The 20,282-nt window shown below is 39.2% G+C and overlaps 1 protein-coding gene across 1 annotated transcript in view; it reads left to right on the forward strand.

The window, feature by feature from the left end:
• Window positions 1-462: 462 nt before the first annotated feature.
• The window catches only part of LOC140242593 (protein still life, isoforms C/SIF type 2-like), a 44,151-nt gene continuing 24,331 nt past the window's right edge, over window positions 463-20,282 (forward strand). Inside the window, exons 1-6 of the mRNA XM_072322344.1 lie at window positions 463-531; window positions 3,309-4,550; window positions 7,137-7,317; window positions 7,960-8,046; window positions 9,124-9,270; window positions 19,541-19,635. Coding sequence (XP_072178445.1) covers window positions 463-531; window positions 3,309-4,550; window positions 7,137-7,317; window positions 7,960-8,046; window positions 9,124-9,270; window positions 19,541-19,635 — 1,821 coding nt within the window. The remainder of the gene's footprint in view (window positions 532-3,308; window positions 4,551-7,136; window positions 7,318-7,959; window positions 8,047-9,123; window positions 9,271-19,540; window positions 19,636-20,282) is intronic.

A 20,282-nucleotide genomic window follows, 5' to 3' on the forward strand; every position in this document is an offset into this window, starting at 1 on the left:
GAAAAAAGAGAAAAAAATAGGTTTGCAAAAGGAAAGTATAGTAAGAAAGAGAGGGAGATGGGGGGGGGGAGGGAGAGAGAGAGAAGAATGCATGTAGAGAGAAAGAGAGATGGGAGAAAGGGCTTGGAATGGAATGAGGAAATTGATGAGCGGCCGAGCTACATTGCCTCAAAATCAGATTTATATTGAGTAAACCATCACTGTCTACTCTGGCATGACCATTTGTAACAGGCATCTCAGATGGATTCCAACTCCATCCAGTAACATCCATTCTGTCTGTCCGCGGAAAGGAAGGCATCTTCGTGAGAGCTTGCCGCTGGTGGCATGGTAGTTTCCTTGCACTTTAAAGCTCTGACAGTGAAGCATCGAGGTTTGCTCTGTCAGTTTCTCTCTCCTTTTTGTGAAAAGAGATAATTTCGTTTCCCCGCCCGTAATGTTTTCAAGTTCACATTGATTTTGGAGATGGGTAATTCAAAGTCTTCCTCCTACTCCACGGCTCGGGCACGGAGCAAATCGGAATACAATCGAAAGGTAATCATCTGCATTCTATTTCAGAGATGGTCGGGGCAGTGCATCTATTTAGAGAAACATTCGAGAAGACATGCTCTTCATAGTTACGTAAACAATGCCTACATCCATATATTTGTATATGCTTTATATGTAAGTATATTGATATACTTGTATATAATTTATTATATTTATGTTAGTATATTGATATATTTGAATATGTGAGTATATTGATATATTTGTATATATTTATGTAAGTATATTAATATATTTGTATATACTTGTGTAAGTATATTGATATATTTGGATATAATTATATGTGTGTATATGGGGCTCTCTTGTTCCTATTTGCTATTTGATATGTTGCTTTCACATCATCAGCATTGCTCAATTCTGTGTGTGGTGCACGTAGGAATGTACTTCCTCCTTAAAAGCAGAGATTTACTTCACTCCAAAACTGACAAGCGAGAAAGTTATTTTGTGCCATTGACACATGTTTGTGTGTCTGTGTGTGTGTATGTGGGTGTGATGTTTGTGTGAAGTTGGAGAATTTCAGATTTCCTTCTTCTTCCTTTCCGTGGCCCTGTATCCCATCTTGTGCATGTGGTTTATTGTTCCCTTCATTATTTTGTCTGCCTCTCTTCCTTTTAAGTTGTTGCGTTTTTTTCTTTTGACAGGTATCTTGACAATTTATCTCTCAGTGTCTTCCTTGTTCATTACATGTAGCATTCGTGCAGTATACAAGCCTTGATACCCTGAGTGTGGCAACTGAGCTGTTATAAACTATAATAGGGAAGAAATTGCTTTCATGTAGCATTCATGCAGTATACAAGCCTTGATACTCTGAATGTGGCAACTGAGCTGTTATTAACTATAATAGCGAAGAAATTGCTTTCATGTAGCATTCATGCAGTATACAAGCCTTGATACCCTGAGTGTGGCAACTGAGGTGCTATAAACTCTAGTGAACAAATTACTTTCATGTATACTTTAGTAGGGGTTTTTTTTCTCTCTCTCCCTCTCCCCCCCCCCCCCCCCCACCCCCCATTAGTGCTTCTTCAGTAGTTCAGCATCTCAGTAGGTGTCTGTACAGGCACATGTGTGCGTATGTGTACATAATGTATAGTTATGATCATAGCATAAAATATTCTTTTACATTGATAAACAGGCTAGATTGTTATTCAAGTCACTGCTGGTTTGAAAGCATGTTTATCATGATGGATATATTTATCATTACTACTACAAACAGCTCTAATTGTAACAGTAATGATTGATAATCAGCTGTTATCAGTAGTGATACTTGTAGTTATATTACATCTAGGACAAAATTTGCCCATAAAGGGGGGGGGGGTCCTTCCTGAGATTTTACCATCTTTAGACTCAGTAACACAGATGAAATGTTTGGCTCCGACCACTTTCATTAAATGATCTGCTCAGCTTATCTTGCTTTCTTGATTCAATTCAATTCAGTTTTTATTTTCTACTTGTGGGGTTGAGCACCCTCATCAGCCAAAGGCTGGTTTTCAGAGGGGTCCACAATATTACCATTCACATGGTAGCAGTAGTAGAAGTAGTAGCAGGTGTGTTGGGATCCATAAACAAGTTTGCATCACATAACATGTTTCCTAAACATGGTTTGCATGTGGCTTGATCTTACTACTTTTTTGAATAGACAGATTACTGTATTTCTAATAATGAATGCACACTCTGCTTAGTTTACCAACCTGTTTGAGTTCTGCCTTTTCTGCTAGCAATATTACTCCGCAAGATGTCAAGAGTACTTTGAGGAAATGTTCTGAGAAGGATTAATAGATTATGTCATGATCATTTTTGACTACCGGTATATGTTGATCCTTTCTCAGTTATGATATGATCACAGTTTGCATATAATTTCCTTTGACTTTTGCAAATGAAGTGTTCGGGTCATGTCCGCCTTTCGTACGGATTCCTGGAATCTGAAGAACCGCTCAATTCCTGGGCCTTCCCGATGTTTGATGAGGTCTTGGTGTATGTGTTCAATGGTGTTTTGGTTTCTGTGTGTGGAGAGGTTTTAAAAACAGAGACACGCACTTATAGGAAACAGGCAGGAAAACGTGTAAACATACACTGGGTAAGTGCCAGGAGGAAGTGCTGAAATGTGGGGATTTCATAACGCTCCATGACCGTGGAGCTATCACGACAGCTAGCTCTCGCTCCCCCTCCGTGTCCTGTTCACGATTGATCGTATCTGATTTGTCCGTCTGAGTCAGTGGTTATTGGGTCAAGCCATGAAGAGGTATCGTCTTCGCAGCTTGCACCTCCCCAAAAACATGGCAAGTATATATACCGAGTGACTCACTGCGATCACTGCCATTCCCTTCCACCACTGCTCCTTCATATATGTTTGTGTTCTACGTTCATCATTTCTTTGGTTTGTCACAACCCCATATCTTGACTGCACTCTTCATAGTAGAGGTGTCGCTGGAAAAATTAATGAGGTGTTACCCCCAAAAGTTCAAAAGTTTATGAAATGTGTATATGTGTCTGATGGCATCCATGGTTCATGCGCTTTGTATCATTTTATTAGAAGCATAAGGTAGTTTAGTAAGATATTGTGTTACCAGATAGAATGAGGTTCCTCCACAATGTGTTTGTTACTTGATTTCTTGTTTGAAGGATAAAACCAGATTCTTTCCTTTTTGAAGATTTTTTTATTATTTCATTGTAGATTTTAACCATGTTGCTTGGAGTTCTTAATATAAAAGTTTTTACATAAGTTGTGCCAAACTCTAGCTGGATTGCTTTTTTTTTTCTTTCTGCAGCCAAAGCATGAGCCGGTCCTGAAACGTTCCAACTCTTCAGTGGACCTCCACTCAGCCGACGTCCCTCTGGACTTGGCCAGTCCCACATGTGTGCAGGACGCCGAGAGGAAATCTTCAGGGCAACCAGCTGAAGCAGAATCAGCGCCTCCATCTACTGACGCTGGAGACACGATGGAGAGCAAATCAAGTCGGAAACAGAAAGAGGCCTCTGCAGACAAGCGGCACGCTGCCCTGCCTGTAAGCGGAGGCGTGCGCAGACTGTTGGCGTCGCGTAAGAATCAAAGGCAGGTAAAGTATGCAACATACTCACCAAAGCGCAGCGGCGCATCCAGGAACTCATTTTACGACAACGTTGATGATAATGATTACCCTGGGAAGAAATCAGAGAATTCTGTGCATGGAAACGATTTAGCCTACTCACAGGATGGTTATATCCAGGACTGCGATGCTGTGCATAATCAGAACAGGAAAGTAAGTGCCTCAGACATAACTGTGGAAGGTATCTCAGCACCAGGGAGTATTGATAATGCACCTTCTCCAGTCCTAACCAAGGGTAGCAGGTCATCCCCAAGACGGTATGTAGGGAGTGGACGGGATAGCTCTCGGAACAGAACGACGGGAGATGCAAATGCAGCCAACCGGTCACTTGGGCCTGGAGTTTTGAAAAGTGCAAAGTTCATTGAGGATAATGCAGCAAACTTTGAGTTGGCCAACACCATCCGCGTGGCAGGCCACCACAACGAGGCCCTCAATGACAACTTCATCAGCTCGAGTAGAGCGAGGACACTGACGTGTGGTCAAAATAGCCGTGGGAGGCAAGAGGCCGGTGCCCAAACGCGAGGCACAAAGGCAAGACGCTCGCACAGTTTCAATGCAAGGACTGCCTTGAGCGGCAACAACAACAGTGTTCAGGAGTCACAGGAATACCTTGACGATGTCAACTCACTGTTGCAGGACTATGAAGCCCATCTCAGGAACCTCCAGGACAACTCGGACAGCGGCTTCGACGGCACGCTTCCGGAGAGCGAGAGCTTCACCAACCACTCGGCTTCCAGTGGAGCCGCTCCTTCCCTGCCCCCCTGGCGTAAGCGTAAGGCGGGTACCATCGGCAGCGATAGCGGCAGCAGCTCAGGAATGCGAGGAGACAATGGCACCCTGACCTCCAGTGAAGGTCGCCATTCCCAACACGATGTGGACTTCCTGGACTCTACAGACCCCAAGGATTTCTACATTCGGGATGAGGTAAGCACACCTTATTTCAACGTATTGCATCAAAATCTTATTTCTGGAACATATGAACAATTAGATTTGCTGTATTTTGTTTTTATGTTTCTCTGAATGCATTGAAAAACCCCATGAAAGCACTTTAGGGTGTTTTGTCTGTGTTTTTGAATCTCACATGGTTTTTCCAGGCTTCAAAGTATTGTAACTTGTAACACCAATTAATCATTCTATCTATCGCAAAGATTTGGCAGAGGAGAGAAGTCTGGTCTTATGAGGGCATGAAAGTATTTCTTTTTTTTTTTTTTTTATTAATTCTCACCCGGATCTTTATTCAGCCAGTGGTATCAAAACTTGGAAAGATTCCATTGGAGTTGTTGATCAGTAGTAGTCGTCAGTGGGATATCCAAGCCAAGGTTGTCAAGTTTAAGTAGACTCACACACTAAGATTATCCTTTCACTGACTAACCAGTATAATTATGCAGATTGATAGATTATAGTTAGTATGAACTACCTGTTCAGAGCCCATGAAGAATTCTTTTCTAAATCTTTATTCTGTTGCCTAAGATCTTCATTTACCAAAACCAAATCAAACTGATCTTCTTGGTTTGGCGGACGATTTGGTTTCAAGTTTCATTACTGGCAACTTTCTATGTTTTCCCACGGATAGTGACATGTTTCATTGGATATTGTGGTTATTGGACTAGTGCCCAATTTAGGACAAGGTAATTTGCCTTATTGGATTACAGCATAAATTATTGTATGGAAGAAAAAATAATAATTCAGGGATGCTGTAATACAAACCTCCGTCAAGGTGACAAATTATTCAAAGCAAGATTAAAGAAAGCTTTCCTATCTCCATATCGACTACAACCATATATCCTGGAGTGCCCCTCTTGTAGAACCAAGCATTAACCCTTTCTGTGCTGGGGTATTGTACGGTGTGTACAAGGCTATGGGGTTTTCTGTACTTATTTGCACTCAAAGCACACAAAGGGTTAAATAGGATCAGACTGAAGGGATGATTGTCTTCAACACTCTGTGCTGTCTTGTCATTACTGTCGTAGGAAATTTCTCGCAGTAGCCACCATACTTTGATAATCGACCCTGCTCGGATCCTTATGCATTTGCTTTGCTTTCTCTAGATCAAAACTTATGAAAGAAATGAATAGTTTGTTCGCAAAAACCAATAAGTCCATATTTGCCAAATGGAGATATTTGCGATTAAAGGTCAAGAAAAATAAAGAGAATAATAAGACAATTTTTGCTTCTTTTGACCATAACTTCAAAAATGTACCTTTCTATGTAGTGACCAATATATCATTTAAAAGGTATTACTTTGTACTTTATGACAGAGACCGTACTTCAAAATCTTCAAAGATGGACTTTGTGAACAAACTCTTCAAATATTCCTCCCCACTGTATAGAGCACACGTGTAGTTTCTTGAATAAAATCAGCAGTTCGAAAGAGCTATCTGAACTGTTCGTGAATGATCGAATGTGTAATGACTATATATCTTAATATAAAATGTGTTGGCACACTTCTCTGAATCCCTTGCTTCATATTCATGTATAATTCTTGTAGACCGCTGCAATGTACAATTAATTGTGTAATATTCATGCATCTGTTGCTCGGTTCCGTAAACAGTGATCGTAGAAACATTGCTTTAAAGCACAATGAGGAAGCCAATTCTCATCAAGAAGTTGGTCACTTTATTTTTTTCTCCTACTGCTTCTTTTTCTCACTGAAGAAGAGTAGTATCGATGAAAATTTTATAATGAACATTTATGAGAGGTACATACATGTATCACATGCTGTCATTTCTGCTGATACTCTGAATGTTATTTCCTGTATAAAGGGTCAGTCCAAATCACTTGAGAAAATTACAGTATATAGTTCCTTGTTTCTGTTCTACTTAGCGGTTATGTGTCAAAATGAGTAGTACTCTCTCTGTATTGGGTCTGAAGGCATTACCATCAACTGCTTTCATTCGCTACACTACAATTAAAGAGATGGATCAAGACCTAGAAAAAAAAAAATACCTGCATGTATGTTAAGTGTGTTTCCAAGATTACTTCAAGATTAATGTCCTTTGAAAATTACCAAACTCAGTATGCTTATTCAAACTATAACCCGTGAAATAAAGAGAGTGAACACAGTTATACATGTACATAATTGAAACTTGCAAGTGAATGGATTTTTGGCAAGTATATGACTATACCTAAAAAAGAAAGAAAAATAGAATTAATGATAGACCAATATTTCAAAAAAAAAAATTAATTCTATTGCTCAAAACTGTATAAGTGTAATTTGGAAAATATTTGCTTTCATGAAGATATCTCTTCTGTATTACACTATTATGGACATCAAACTAAGAGAGAGTGATGACTGTCGTAATATGAACTCCTGACACTGGTGTACATGTGTATCTTTTGAACCATGATTGAAAATGCCCCCCCCCCTCACACTCCCCCTATCTTCTACTTTCTTCCTCTCTCTTTCTCTCTCCATCTTTCTTCTTTTTCACTATTTTTCTCCACCCCCCCCCCCTCCATGTCACTCCTACCATTACCTTAATCTCTACCCCTGTCTCCACCACAACCAAGGAGGACCACATTGAGGAGGAGGATGAGAACCAATCACTGAGCTCCCACCACAGCCAGGCCTCCTGCTACCAGCAGGGTGGGGCCACTCGCAAGGCGGGCTGGCTTAATGTCAAGAGCACGCTGGTCCAACGAAAGCGCAAACTTGAGAGAGCTACCAAAAGGTCATGGAAGGAGTACTGGGGTGAGTTGTTAAACCCCTTTCCTGACATATGTTTACCCCTGGAACTCCCTTCAATTCTCAAACAATATTGAACTCAGAGTTTTCATGTATCATATACATTACTTTTAGGCAAGTTGGAGAACTTGGTATTGATTTGTCCAGAACATATTCTCAAAGAGTAGTTATTTGAACTGTTGTTTATTTTTGTCTTGTTATGGTCTTCAGTGCTAAGGCTTACAAGAGTATATTAACATCAATTCCAGGAAATTAAGAGGGCAGATAGTTTGAAAAAAAAACTTTTATACCACTTGAAGTTAACCTACCATGTTTATGACAGCAGACCAGAAAGGAGAGCAAAGCATTTTGAAAAGTCCATTGTTTGATCATGATGTGACCAGTGTGCATTCTGCTGAGAAAGGTAAGTTGGCAGGACTCGACAAATCAGAGATAAAAAGAAGAGAGATTCCAGTGTGGTTTGCTACCAATACTGGGTCTTCATGAGCACAGAACATCATCCATACCTACCACCAGCAAATTTCACTTAAGCTATGTTTGAATTCCCAGCTCCCTTGAGGTACTTTGTACATTCATGTTCAAGAACATGGAGGACTGTTCAAGACTCCAATTAATGCTGTTTGATTTCTTAACCTTCCGTCTCCACAGTTTGTTTGAAGGGAACGATGTTGCTCTTCTACCACTGCCAGGAGAGGACTGCACCAGATGAAAACAGTGAGCCCCGACACATTCTTGGTAAATATCATGTCCAGTCCCTTCCTTCAGTGAAGATGATTTGTGTAAACACAACGGCCTAGTCAAGTGTTCGTTCCACCACTTTGAAGGAAACATTGCGTGACCACTTCAAGATCAGTATCAAAATGCAGACACGAACAAGCCTTGAGGGTTTCAGATGTCACCAGTATTATGGAAATCAACACCATTAAGAGTTTGAAGCGAAAGCGAGAATGCCAGGATAGCATTGTCATGATCATAATTGACCTTAGAGGCAACACTAAGTTCATGATAAATAGGAGCCTTCATATGATATATGTGGGACTATATAAACAGGAAGAAAAAGTTACTTGAACTTTTATATATGTAGCATTGAGTGTAATGTTCTGATTTGACCCTAGGAAGTAAGATTTGACAGTAAAAGTTATGTGAAACAAAACTTTTTAGTGTTGTAGTTTTAGATATTTTTATAGCATTGATGAAATCTGGGGCCCATTTCATAAAACTTGTCATCAGTGACAACTGCCACATTTCTGTGACAAATTTGCTCTCAGCCAATCAGATGCAAGGATTTCAGTAGCTTGTCACATCTATGGCAAGATTTATGAAACGGGCGATCTGATCTGGGAAACTGACATCTTTGGAATGCTCAGGTTGCTTTAGAGCTGTGCGTAGATTTGTGAAAATTGAAAAAAAAACAACACAGAAAAAAACAGGAAAAAGAAATTGAAGAAAAGAGAGTAGTAAAAAGTAAAAAGTGAGGAAAAAGGAAAAAAGAGAAGCAAAAGAACAAAAAGAATATTCCCTTGCTTACATTTATGATCACTTAATTATTTTTTGTTTTGGTGTCATAGGAGAATGGATTTCAAAAAACCAAAAAAATGAAGAAGAGTAGAAGACTTGGGAAATTAAAAGGGAAGAAGAACAAAGAAAGAGAAAGGGAAAAACAGGAAAAAGAGAGGAGAGAAAAGAGGAAGAGGGAAAATACATTTTAAAAAATGTCATGGTCTGAGTGATTTATTGCATTTATCACATCTGTTGGAGCCATGTTCATCTGGTAATTATTATGATCATTATTCCAATGTGTTCTTTGTTTAGTGGTGGAGGATGGTTTGGCCCAGGCAGTCCCAGAACATCCAAAGAGGGACAACATCTTTTGCCTCAGCACAGCCTTTGGTGATGCCTACCTCCTCCAAGCTGACAACCAGATAGAGCTGGAGAACTGGGTGACAGCTATACACTCAGGTGAGAGGAGGAAACTGATAGTGATGGTGGTGGTGATGGTGGTTGTCTTGGTGGTTCTGGTGGTCACCAACACAGTGGAGGTGATAATGATGATGGTGATGGTGATGGTGATGGTGGTTGTCTTGGTGATGGTGATGGTGATGGTGTGGTTGTCTTGGTGATGGTGATGGTGATGGTGATGGTGGTGGTGGTGGTGATGGTGATGATGATGATGATGGTGGTGATGGTGATGGTGATGATGTTAATGGTGATGGTGATGGTAATGGTAATGGTAATTGTGATGATGTGGTAATGGTGTTGATGATGAATGTGGTGTTTGTGATCCTGATGATGATGGTGACAGTTGTGAATGGCGACTTGAAAAGTACACAGTGTACAGTCATGTAGTTCCAGATGATAATGGCAGTGATGAAGGTAGGGGAAGTGGTAAGATGACTGTGTGATGATTGTTGCTGTGATGATAAAAGCAATGACAATGTTCATCTAAAATGGATTACACTGGTCAGTTTGAGATTAACTACAGTACAGTGCTAGGGATTATGAATGGACTTTCTGGCCTTGATAACTTTAATTACCATTTTTGTTTGATTGATATACAAGCCTACATTCATGCTCATGGCTGTAGCAGGAACTACTACATGTGTGTCTACAAGAGAAGGTGGTGTTCCTTGAACAGATTTAATTCGGGTTAAGTTGTAGTAAGGATGCTTTGCAGATTCCAAGGATGTTGATATACACAGCAGAGCCTGCCTTGGAAATTAAATGAAACGCTCTCAGGCAGACAATGGAAATTGAACAATGTCTCTTATAATCAAGGTTAGAGGCTTTCAAAACTCACAACAATGTATTCACTTGTGACCATTCTCCCACACCTTGATACATCCCATTGTTTTTTGAAAGACTGTATTATCTGCATCAAAACTGAGAATTTTTATTGAGGGGGGGGGGGGAGGAGGGGAAAATAGCAATAATACAGAAAAATATTGTGTCTTGGCAAATCCTCTGTGAGCAGCAATGAATTCATAGCCCTTGCAGAACCTAGCAACAATAATGACAAAATTAACTGAAATATATGACCAAGGGTGACAAAAAGAAGTGGATGCTTTCAACTAAAGCTCTCGTCAAGGCAGTGGGGGTTATCCTGACTCACTGCGTGTTGCTGTTGAGTATGTGTCACGGATAAAGAGAGAAGAATTGAGAAAAAGAAGAAGGAGGGAAGGGGGAAAGGGCTAGTATTTACCCCATTGACTGGGGTTATGAATCAACTTTAGTCCATTCATACTTTGTATGGGGATGTTAAAAAAAAAAGATCTTTTCTCACCTTCTCTTACCCTGACAAGCATTTCATCTGTTTGATTGAGAGGAAGATATGAACCAGTGTGAACTCTTCCTCCACAGATGCACGTGCATCGAACCACACAAGTGTGAACAGTCCCCAGCTTCCTGTTTAAGCAAGATAATGAGAGTTATGGGTAGACATTACCCAGGAAAAAATGGTTCATATCTCACAAGGGACATTATTCCTCTCTCTTCTTCTTCTTCTTCTTCTTCTTCTTCTTCTTCTTCTTCTTCTTCTTCTTCTTCTTCTTCATCTTCTTCTTCTTCTTCTTCTTTTCTTCTTCTTCTTCTTCTTCTTCTCCTCCTCCTTTTCTTCCTCTTCCTCCTCTTCCTCATTCTTCCTCAGTCTTCTTCTTCCTATCAGAAAGAAAGGCAAGCCTGCAGATGGTACTGTAGTTGGCATGTAGTTGAACTATGTACAAGAAAGGATTATGATCAAAGTCCATTGAGTTCAGTTGTTGTACCATGTGACATTTTGGCATTAATGATGACAGATCTAACTCAAGGCATGACAATTAAATTCAAAGCCAGTTTTGTCTTGAATCCATCCTGATGCATTTGTGATTTGGAGAGCTACGTTGTATATATTCAATATTTATCAAAGTTTTTGCAAGAATGTTAAAGTTGGTAATGCACTACGTATAACAGTCTCCAGTTTGGCAAGTGTTTTCAGGTTTAATGAACTTGTTGCCCACTACAGTACTTGTGAATTTTGTCTCTTCCCAAGTCAGTATCAGATAAAATTTTGAGTTGATTGATGAATTTAAAGTTGACATCATATCTTGCGATGCACCCAGGTTCTCAAACGAGAAGGCAGCATCCCTGAAATTGTGCTAGATTCTTCTGGAATTCTGGGGAGTAAGTTAATTACCTAATGAGTTCATGAATCACTGATCCCAGAGGCACGTCTCACCTTGATTGGTATTAGAGTGTGAAGATTTCCTGGTGCCATGACCCTAGCCTTCACTCAACACTCATCCTCTTTTTTCTTGTCTGCATACTTTCCCCACGCTGACTCCATGGAGTATAAACCCAGCTGTTTGAGAATCTGAAAGGATACATTATTTCCCCTTAAGAGTTTTTCAGTCAGATTCCCATATTAAGGAGTGATTACGTGAGATCAACTGTCGCATTTTGGTAAATCTAATCCGGAGGTATCTTTTGAGGATTGTGGGTGAAACGTGCAGCATTGACGCGGCACCCCGATGATGTCACTTTTTTTGCCTCGACATCTAGTTGAGATTGTCTCACATATACATACTATTTTCTTACCACACTGATCTCCAGTCACTAGTTCTCACAGCTTTACCCGGCATTACTCACACTAACAAAAGTAAATAATCCAGGTCTCCTGTTTGTTTTGTGCTGATTTTATGCGTCTCTCATGTCAGTGTCAATCTTACTTCCTTGTTTGAGATTGGATGTAAAGTGAGCATTAAGTAGATGCCAATTGTGAAGGTTCTCAGTCAATAGGAATGGTATTCGTGACTGTTGGAATGAAGCTTGACTCTGTCTCCATTATGTGTGCAAGCTACTCTCCTCCTCAACACATCAATGATCAATATTTTCTAAAGTCCACACTTCATGTGATTTGTGAGTGGAAATGCTCAGAAAAAAAACAAACAAACAATGTCAGACCATTGTAAACCATGAGAAATATGGTTTACAGACTCTGTTAGAAAAGCACAAATTTTGCTTGCAGGTATTCTTCTAAATTCCATGGGATTAATTCTTCAGAAAATATCAGTGAGGTGTAAATCACCACTCTTGACCAAGAAGAGGCTATAGAGTGAATGTCACAAGGTGTGATCAATTTTGCATTTACATATTTTTGTTTAGTTAAAGGAGTTTCAAGGGAAATGTGTTTATCATGCATAGAAATTGTACTTCTACATGTTGATGTGTTGTTTGAGAGTTCAGTTAATGGTAATTACTTCATTGCAACGGGAAAACTTTGATCAGATTTCTTTCATAACTTTTGGATAATGTATGAGATGACTAGGAAATGGTGGGAACACCTTTTCCATGAATATATTTTGAGTAAAATGAGAACAGTGCATGGGTAGTTATTTGCAAAGAAATAGTACCGAGAACACTTTAAAAACCTAGAATGCATGCGTGCAAAGCTGGTGGGATGTCCAGGTGTTGTAAATCAGTAAGTGATATATCAAGATGAAGTGTGAAGGTGATTATTGGTGTGATAGACACTGAGACTCAGAATACTCTGGTGCCTTGGAGGCTAGCATGTCATTAGCTCTATTTCCATCCCCAGGAAATATACCAACCAAGGTGGTATTCGGCACCCTCTTTCAGGAGGAGGAGAAAGAGGGGCTGATTAACACATCCTGATCTATTTCACCCCTACCCCACCCCCCCCCACACACACACACAATACTAGAAGAACGATGAAGATACCAATATTCAAATTCATGAAATTTTTCCGTCGAGATGTTTTCATTGCAACTGGTTGACAAATTGCCCTACATTGACGTAAATAAGCACTGAATTGATCGGTGTTTTAGTAGTAGCCATGATAAAAAATCATGGGCGTACACACTCGAGCAGGAGCTTTCGCCCAACAGCAAGTTGGTGCTAATCCTTGTAGCATGCAGCGGGTACTGCGTAATTATTCTAGTGGTCTAGTGGAGATGACGCCTGTCCGGTGATCAGGAGGTCGTAGGTTCGAATCCTGCTCAAGTATGTATGCCTATGATTTTTTATCATGGCTAATACTAAAACACTGATCAATTCAGTGCTTATTTACGTCGATGTAGGGCAATTTGTCAATCAGTTGCAACGAAGATACCACTAATAGACAAAAAAAGTCTCTTGCACATTATTTGTGATTTTCATTTATACATCATATTGAATAAGCTTGTATACTCCCATGTTCATATATTTGCATTCCTTTAGAATAGTGGTTGAGCCTGATTTAAAAAGAGAGTCTGCCTAAGGCTTACCTGACATAGCAGTAATTAATGCATGCCAAGCCGGATTTCAAGTGCTAAGATGCTTTTACTGGGTGCATTTAAATTAGAAAGTTTGTTTTTGCTTCTTGGGGAAAGACATCCATATGACTACGTCACTAAAACTAGCTCATCATAGCTAATATATTTCCATCAGGTAATCCCATCATTTTTTTTTCTTAATCATGGCAATGGCAAAGATTTGTGCAGCTTTGACAGTTGCAGGAGTGGATGTTTGCATGTTTGTTTCAAACACCTTACAGACTTATTGATTAGAAAAGGGGATTTTCAAAATGTTATACTGTAGGTGTCTTTGTAACGGGCTACGATGAGTTATTTTCATACATTTGGGACATTTTGTGTACCATTATTTCCTTGGCAGTGTATAAAAATGTGTGTATCCCTCCCCAATTGTGGACTGGTAACTTTCAAACAGTTGAAGTTGAGCCACGTTTTCTTTGAGAGTTTCAAACAGACCTTTGGTGGATGAAAGGGCCGGCCGGTATCCCCATTCTTAACACAACTTTACAATGATATCAAGCAAACATGAAAGGAATTTCACCAAAAAAAAAAGTTCTTTTTCAAGCACATTGAAAGAGCATTTCACACTTTAGTCCCTCCCACAAGGCACAAAAAATAATATTTGCCTTTATGTTTCACATTGACTGGTCAGGGGAATGCATACTTTTAATTGGCAAAATAAATTGAGTTTTGTGAAATTCCCATTATTTGATTATTCTTCTTGTGAGGTTTTTCCTCTACTGTGGCATTATAGATTGTTGTATAATTCCTATCTGAAGAGGATAGCACATGGATTTCAAAACTTTCAAATTTCATAACTTGTGAATGGATCGTCTGATTTTTCTCAAACTCACACTGTATGTTCCACTAACTTTTCTGCCTGCATTTTGGTATACTCCACTTCCAAATATGTTTCCCCTTTAACGCCAGACAAGCTATAGTTTCACTTTCACAAAGATGTGTGAATATAAATTATCGTATAACCAGTCTTGGCTCGTTTGATTGGACGTCTGTCACTGAAGAGCTCTCTCCTGCTATCAGCTATTGTGTCTCTGAGTGTCATCTTAAAGTTTTGTATATTCAAGTCTTGATAGGCTCTCCAGACTTACGAGAGCTAGGATGAAGAGGACATTCAGACATGTTGACGTATATAGCATTATGATGTGATTGGCTCATACAGTGTGAGAAGAAGTATATTGTCCATTGGGTGATAGATACAATGTATCCATCATTGTATGTGAGTGATGCAATTATACATTGTAGTTAGGTGCCATGTAAATGCCTCAGAAACTGATGTAATAGTTTCTGATGTTTGCTTCACTGCAAGTCTCCCATATCATTTCAGTGCTGCAAACAGTATCATAGTCAATATTCTCTACCCCCTCCCCCCTTGCTTGCTCTATCTGTCTATCTGTCTCTCTATCCATTTAACTATCTATCTATCTATCTATCTATCTCTATCTATCTATCTATCTATCTATCTATCTATCTATCTATCTATCTATCTATCTCTATCCATATCCATGTATTATTTTCTGTTTATTTAGCACATTGTTAATAGACGTATAATCCATTTTGTCTTAGTCTCAGAAAAAAAAAATATTGCAGGCAGTGTGTGAGTTAAACAAAGAATATTAATTTTGTAGCCCTATCCTTGTGTTTGTGAATATTATATGTGATTGTTTTTTTTTTCTTTTATCTTCACCATTGCTAATTCATTAACATGACATGAAGTTCCAGCATTGCATCATACAATTACCACAAGAATTTACCTTGTCTGCAGATAGTTGGAACCATCTTCATCATTCAACCACTAGTTTCCTTTGCAAAAATTACAACCCTCTTGAAGTTCTCTGCAACTTCTATAATGTCATGCGTCAGAGCAACCATTGTGTTTGACTGGTACGTTCGTCTCTCGATCTCCCCAAGCTTTGGCTCGGTGGACGTAGTGGGAAGGAAATGGAGTCAATATCTGCCAAAATATCCCACCAGAAGAAGAGATAGGAAATTGCAATTTGTTGCAAATTAAAAACCCTCCTTTGTTGTTGGTCTGTCTGCTGGGTCAATTTCCTCCTCTGTCGATGACGAGGAGAGATGCTAGTCCCTGCTTGGCCTATTTCTTTGGAACATATTGATATATTATATCTCACTCACATACATATACACATACACACACACACACACACACACACACAAACTCACACACAAACTCACATTCTCTTTCTTCCTCCCCCTCTCTTCTTACTAGCTGCATTCACACTGGCAAAACATAGCAGAGTTAAAAATCGTGAAGTCTTCGCAAAGTTTGCTTGACCATCCACACTGGCAGCCAAACTTCTCAATCTATAAGTTCTCAAAGTTTGGGTCACTGGTGCGCATGGGCAAGAAAGAAGAAAGAGCACATCATCTGACAGCTAGTGATTGTGACATAGCAATGCAAACATGTATATCACAATGACCGTGCACATTGGAGGCACCGCTTGTTTTAATAGATTGTGAACTGGTCCCATGACAAACTTCGCAAAGTTTCAGTTGCTAGTATTCATGCTACCCAGAGATTGAGAAGATTGTCGGAGGGAGGGGGTCCAGGAAATTACAGTATTTAAGTTGGAAGTTTCCGAGAAGTTCCACAAGAAATTTTCGGGGAAGTTTCAGGTCACACTGGCAAAACTTCGATCACAGTCCTAAACTTTGCAATCTTTTGCCAGTGTGATCTCTTGCACTCTTTCCTTCTTTCTCTCTCTTTCTCTTTCTGTCTATTTTTTCTCCTCTCTTTATTCATCTTTCTCTCATTCTCCCGTTTTTATTTTTCTGTCACCTCTCCCTCTCTATCTACCCCATCTCTCTCCTTATGTTTTTTCCTTTCTCCCACTTGTGATTTGTGTACCTATCTCACAGTGACCTTTTTTTGTTTGTTTGTTTGTGTGTAAGCATCATTCACTGTCTATGGGGTGAATGGAGTTCACTTGAACTAGACAGTGATATCAAGTGGAAGTGCGGCTACAGGATGTTGACATAAATTGGAGCCTATTATTGCCTGCATTCACATTACAGTTACTGAGCTGTGGTGTCAAAGACCTTGGTAATATGTTGGCACGGTTCCCATTGACGAGGTACCATGGTAACAGATACTACTGTAATTCACTTGGTATTATTCTCATTCACATTTATGTGGGAGAAAATATATCAAAGAATTAAAACAGTTCTATCAGTTGTTCCAGAGAATACTGAATCATATGCTTGAAGTTTGCTTCATGCTCCATAGAAGGAAGTAAAGATGAATTTTTCATTGTCTCCTGTAGAAGGCCGTAACTCACACAGGTTACAGTCTGCAGATAGTTAACACTGTGCTACAATAGGAAACATGTATCATTGAAAATCTGAGAATTGGGAAATTACTTCAGTAGGGTATGCTTGTCATGTATTTTGCGTACGTAGGTCTTCATTGTCAAAAGAAATTCAGACATCTTTGTCCTGTTGATGGCAACTTTGGTTCTGAAACTGTCAAAGCCAATAAACTGCTACTCAACTCTTCGTATGATGTCAGTGACATAAAGGTAGACTACATCTTCTTGTGCTACAGTATGTTAAAGTATATAGCTAAAGCGGACATCATAAGGAGTCAGACCTCAGTCCACCATTAATTATCTCATACCTATTCTGATGGTCAAATTTGAAGCAGATTTCAGCTTTTAAATGAAAACAAAAACCACCGAATGATGAAGCTATGTTGCAAGCATGATGCATACATGTACATAGGATGATCCACAGTTAGTGTGATCATTTCTCATCCAGACTTCGGTCCCATGGAGACTTGAGGTGTACATGTGTCACTTTGGCAGTCAAAGAACTCTTGGTTCTTGCTGTGCTCAGGCTCAGTCTGGGATTTCAGACCCAGTTTAAAACCAACTACAGGTAGATACCTCCCCAATATAGCTTAAAAGGCAAAAACACAGTATGGTAGAAGTACTGTACACTGCAGGTAAAATTTGGTGTTAAAATTGTGGCAAGTACAAATTTAGAAAAATCTAATCTTGTTCCAATCCTGGTGATGTCTGGAAAAAAAAAAGAAAACTCAACTTTTAATGGAAAAAAAAAAGAAAGAAAACTCAACTATTAAAAAAACAAGCTCTACAAACTCAATAAAAGCCGCTATCTAAAGACCTGTGAAAAATCATGTGATAACAATTTTTAGATGCATTTTATTAAAGTACCGGTAGTTCCTCAAATTTACAGGAATTTAAGCATCAATAAATGATCTATCAGTAAATACTGACCAGACCCACATCTCAGCCTAGTTTTCTACTTCGTGCACGGTTATATTCACAGAGCATTGATTACTAATTGATTGAGTCTTGTTATTCATTGTTGTAATAAATATACTTGACCTCATCGCACTCATCTGCCGAATAATTTTTTACCATAGATCATCAGTAATCCGAGAGCATTTCATAGACTGAGAGATCACAAAAGTATCAGTGGCAATAGGTGTACAAAAGTACAAAAAAGTGATGTTACATCCAACAAGCAGCACCCCAAATAAACTCTACAATATCAAATCTGTGGGATGCATGACATTGCCTCTAGTGTTCACCCTCTTCATTAGATGTACATGGAAATATTTCAGGTATCTCATGGGGAGGGAAGCATTTGATGGAGATTTGGGTGCAGGTTGTAAGGTTGAAGTTTGAGAGTTAATTGCTGTCAAAGGAGCAAGTGTGAGAGTAATTGGTCAGGTCTGGCTTGAAAGACTAGCTGTATGACCAAAAAGTCACCATCCCATTAGTCATATATGGGGTGTAATTAGCATGGGTGTATTAATGATGAGGTATGGGCTTAAGATGTAGGGTCTATTTCTGGGTGCTCCTTCGTGCTAAGATTTGTGCCTTGTGTGTTTGTGATATTGGCTCTTAGAAGAAATGAGGAATGAAAGAGACAGAGAGACAGAAACACACATACACACAAACAGACTTCAAGCCAGCCAAAGGCATTGAAGCACATTCATTTTATGAGAGTAATAGGCACATGATTCTAAAAATAGATGTTGTCCTCCAGTCACTATGGTTACATCAGTCATCATCATCATCATCGTAAAGGTTCTAAGTTCATTCAGAGCTGCTGATTTAGTGACCTTTTATAAATTTTTTCATACATTTTATGTGATTTTCTTGCTTTTTTTGAAGCATGACTAATCTATGTTAAAGACTCCTCATTAATGAAAAGATGTACGTTCCAAATACTCTAGCCCAAATAAACATTTGACTAATTCTTCACTGGTTAACATAGCAGTCTTGATAGCTGACAAATAAAGTAATGCAAAATTTTATTTCTTAGTGCAGTGATTGTGTCAGTAAACTAGTTTTAGATTTTTTTTTTTTCAGTAGTGACTGGCAGGTATGATTGATGAGGTATCAATGAACAAGTGTGAAACTTACATTGTGTTATCATTGCATGGAAAGATAATGTTTTCAGATTGTTGAAGCCAATGTTTCATGCATTAAACCATTTCATGTTTTCATAGTGATGTGAGAATGACCCCAGAAATCTCAGTGAAATGTGGAATACATATCCCTGATGTGCAGGTGTGTTAAACTGACCGGGTATACGTTTTATCACTGACTGTAATAGAAATGGTTGAATGGTACGTGTGTCTCAGAACTAATGATATCATGTGGCAAGCTACTGAACTTGTTGTAGTCCTTTATGTACCCAGGTACACTCAACTTAACTTGCCAATCTTTTTTATTAGCAGTCAGTAAACTATTCAAATATGACCTATGTGTCTCAGGCCTCCTGGAAGGCCATGTGACACAATGAGGATTAGGGGAAATTATGTAATCTCTATTTATTAACAATGATTATTGTCCAGAATTCTATGCTAATTGGTAAACATATTGCAGTAAGGCTTTAAATATATTTTTGGTCTTTTTTTTTCCCCCTTACAGCATGCTCCTCGGCGTTTGCAAGGCAGCATGGGAAGGACGACACGTTGCGACTCCTCCGAACCCAGACGCACAAGCTGGAAGGACAAATAGATCAGGTAGAGTAGGAAAAAGACTTAAAGGCACACTGAGCAAATATTCAAGAGGGCGCCATTGAATGACATGATGATTGCCACCATCTTAATTACAAAAATTGATGATGTAAGCCTAGCCAGCAGAAACTGTCTTTGAAGGATCAGTTTATCGAAGGTGAAACCAGCCAGGAACAAAGGCCAAATCAAGAGGCAAACTGAGATTGATGTTCTTTCTACCATTTTTCAACATACTGGTTTTCTCATCTTATAAATCAATTCTATTCAGATGCTTGGAAAATGGCATAAGCATAAGCATGCCCTCTCACGTCTTGGTCAATTTTCCCCTTAACCCCTTTTCTGCCCAAACAAGGCTAACTTCTTTCACAACCTTTGCAATTGCAAAGAAACAAACAAACAAAACGGAGCAATATTAAAAGTTAGAGCATGCCCTGTCTTCTCAGTCAAAATGCCAAGGTTCCTTGCACTTGCACCCCACCCCTCCCCTTTCAATAGCAATGATTAACAACAACAGCAACAAGATCATTACAAACAATGACACAATAACAGCAACAACAGTGAATATGATTGGAATCCCATTGCCACTAAGGGAGAAGGGCTTAAAAAAAAATTAAAATCAAATTCGAACAAAGGTTAACATAACGAAAGAGAAG

This window comes from Diadema setosum, chromosome 19 (assembly GCF_964275005.1).
Source record: "Diadema setosum chromosome 19, eeDiaSeto1, whole genome shotgun sequence".
NCBI classification, from domain to species: Eukaryota; Metazoa; Echinodermata; class Echinoidea; order Diadematoida; family Diadematidae; genus Diadema; species Diadema setosum.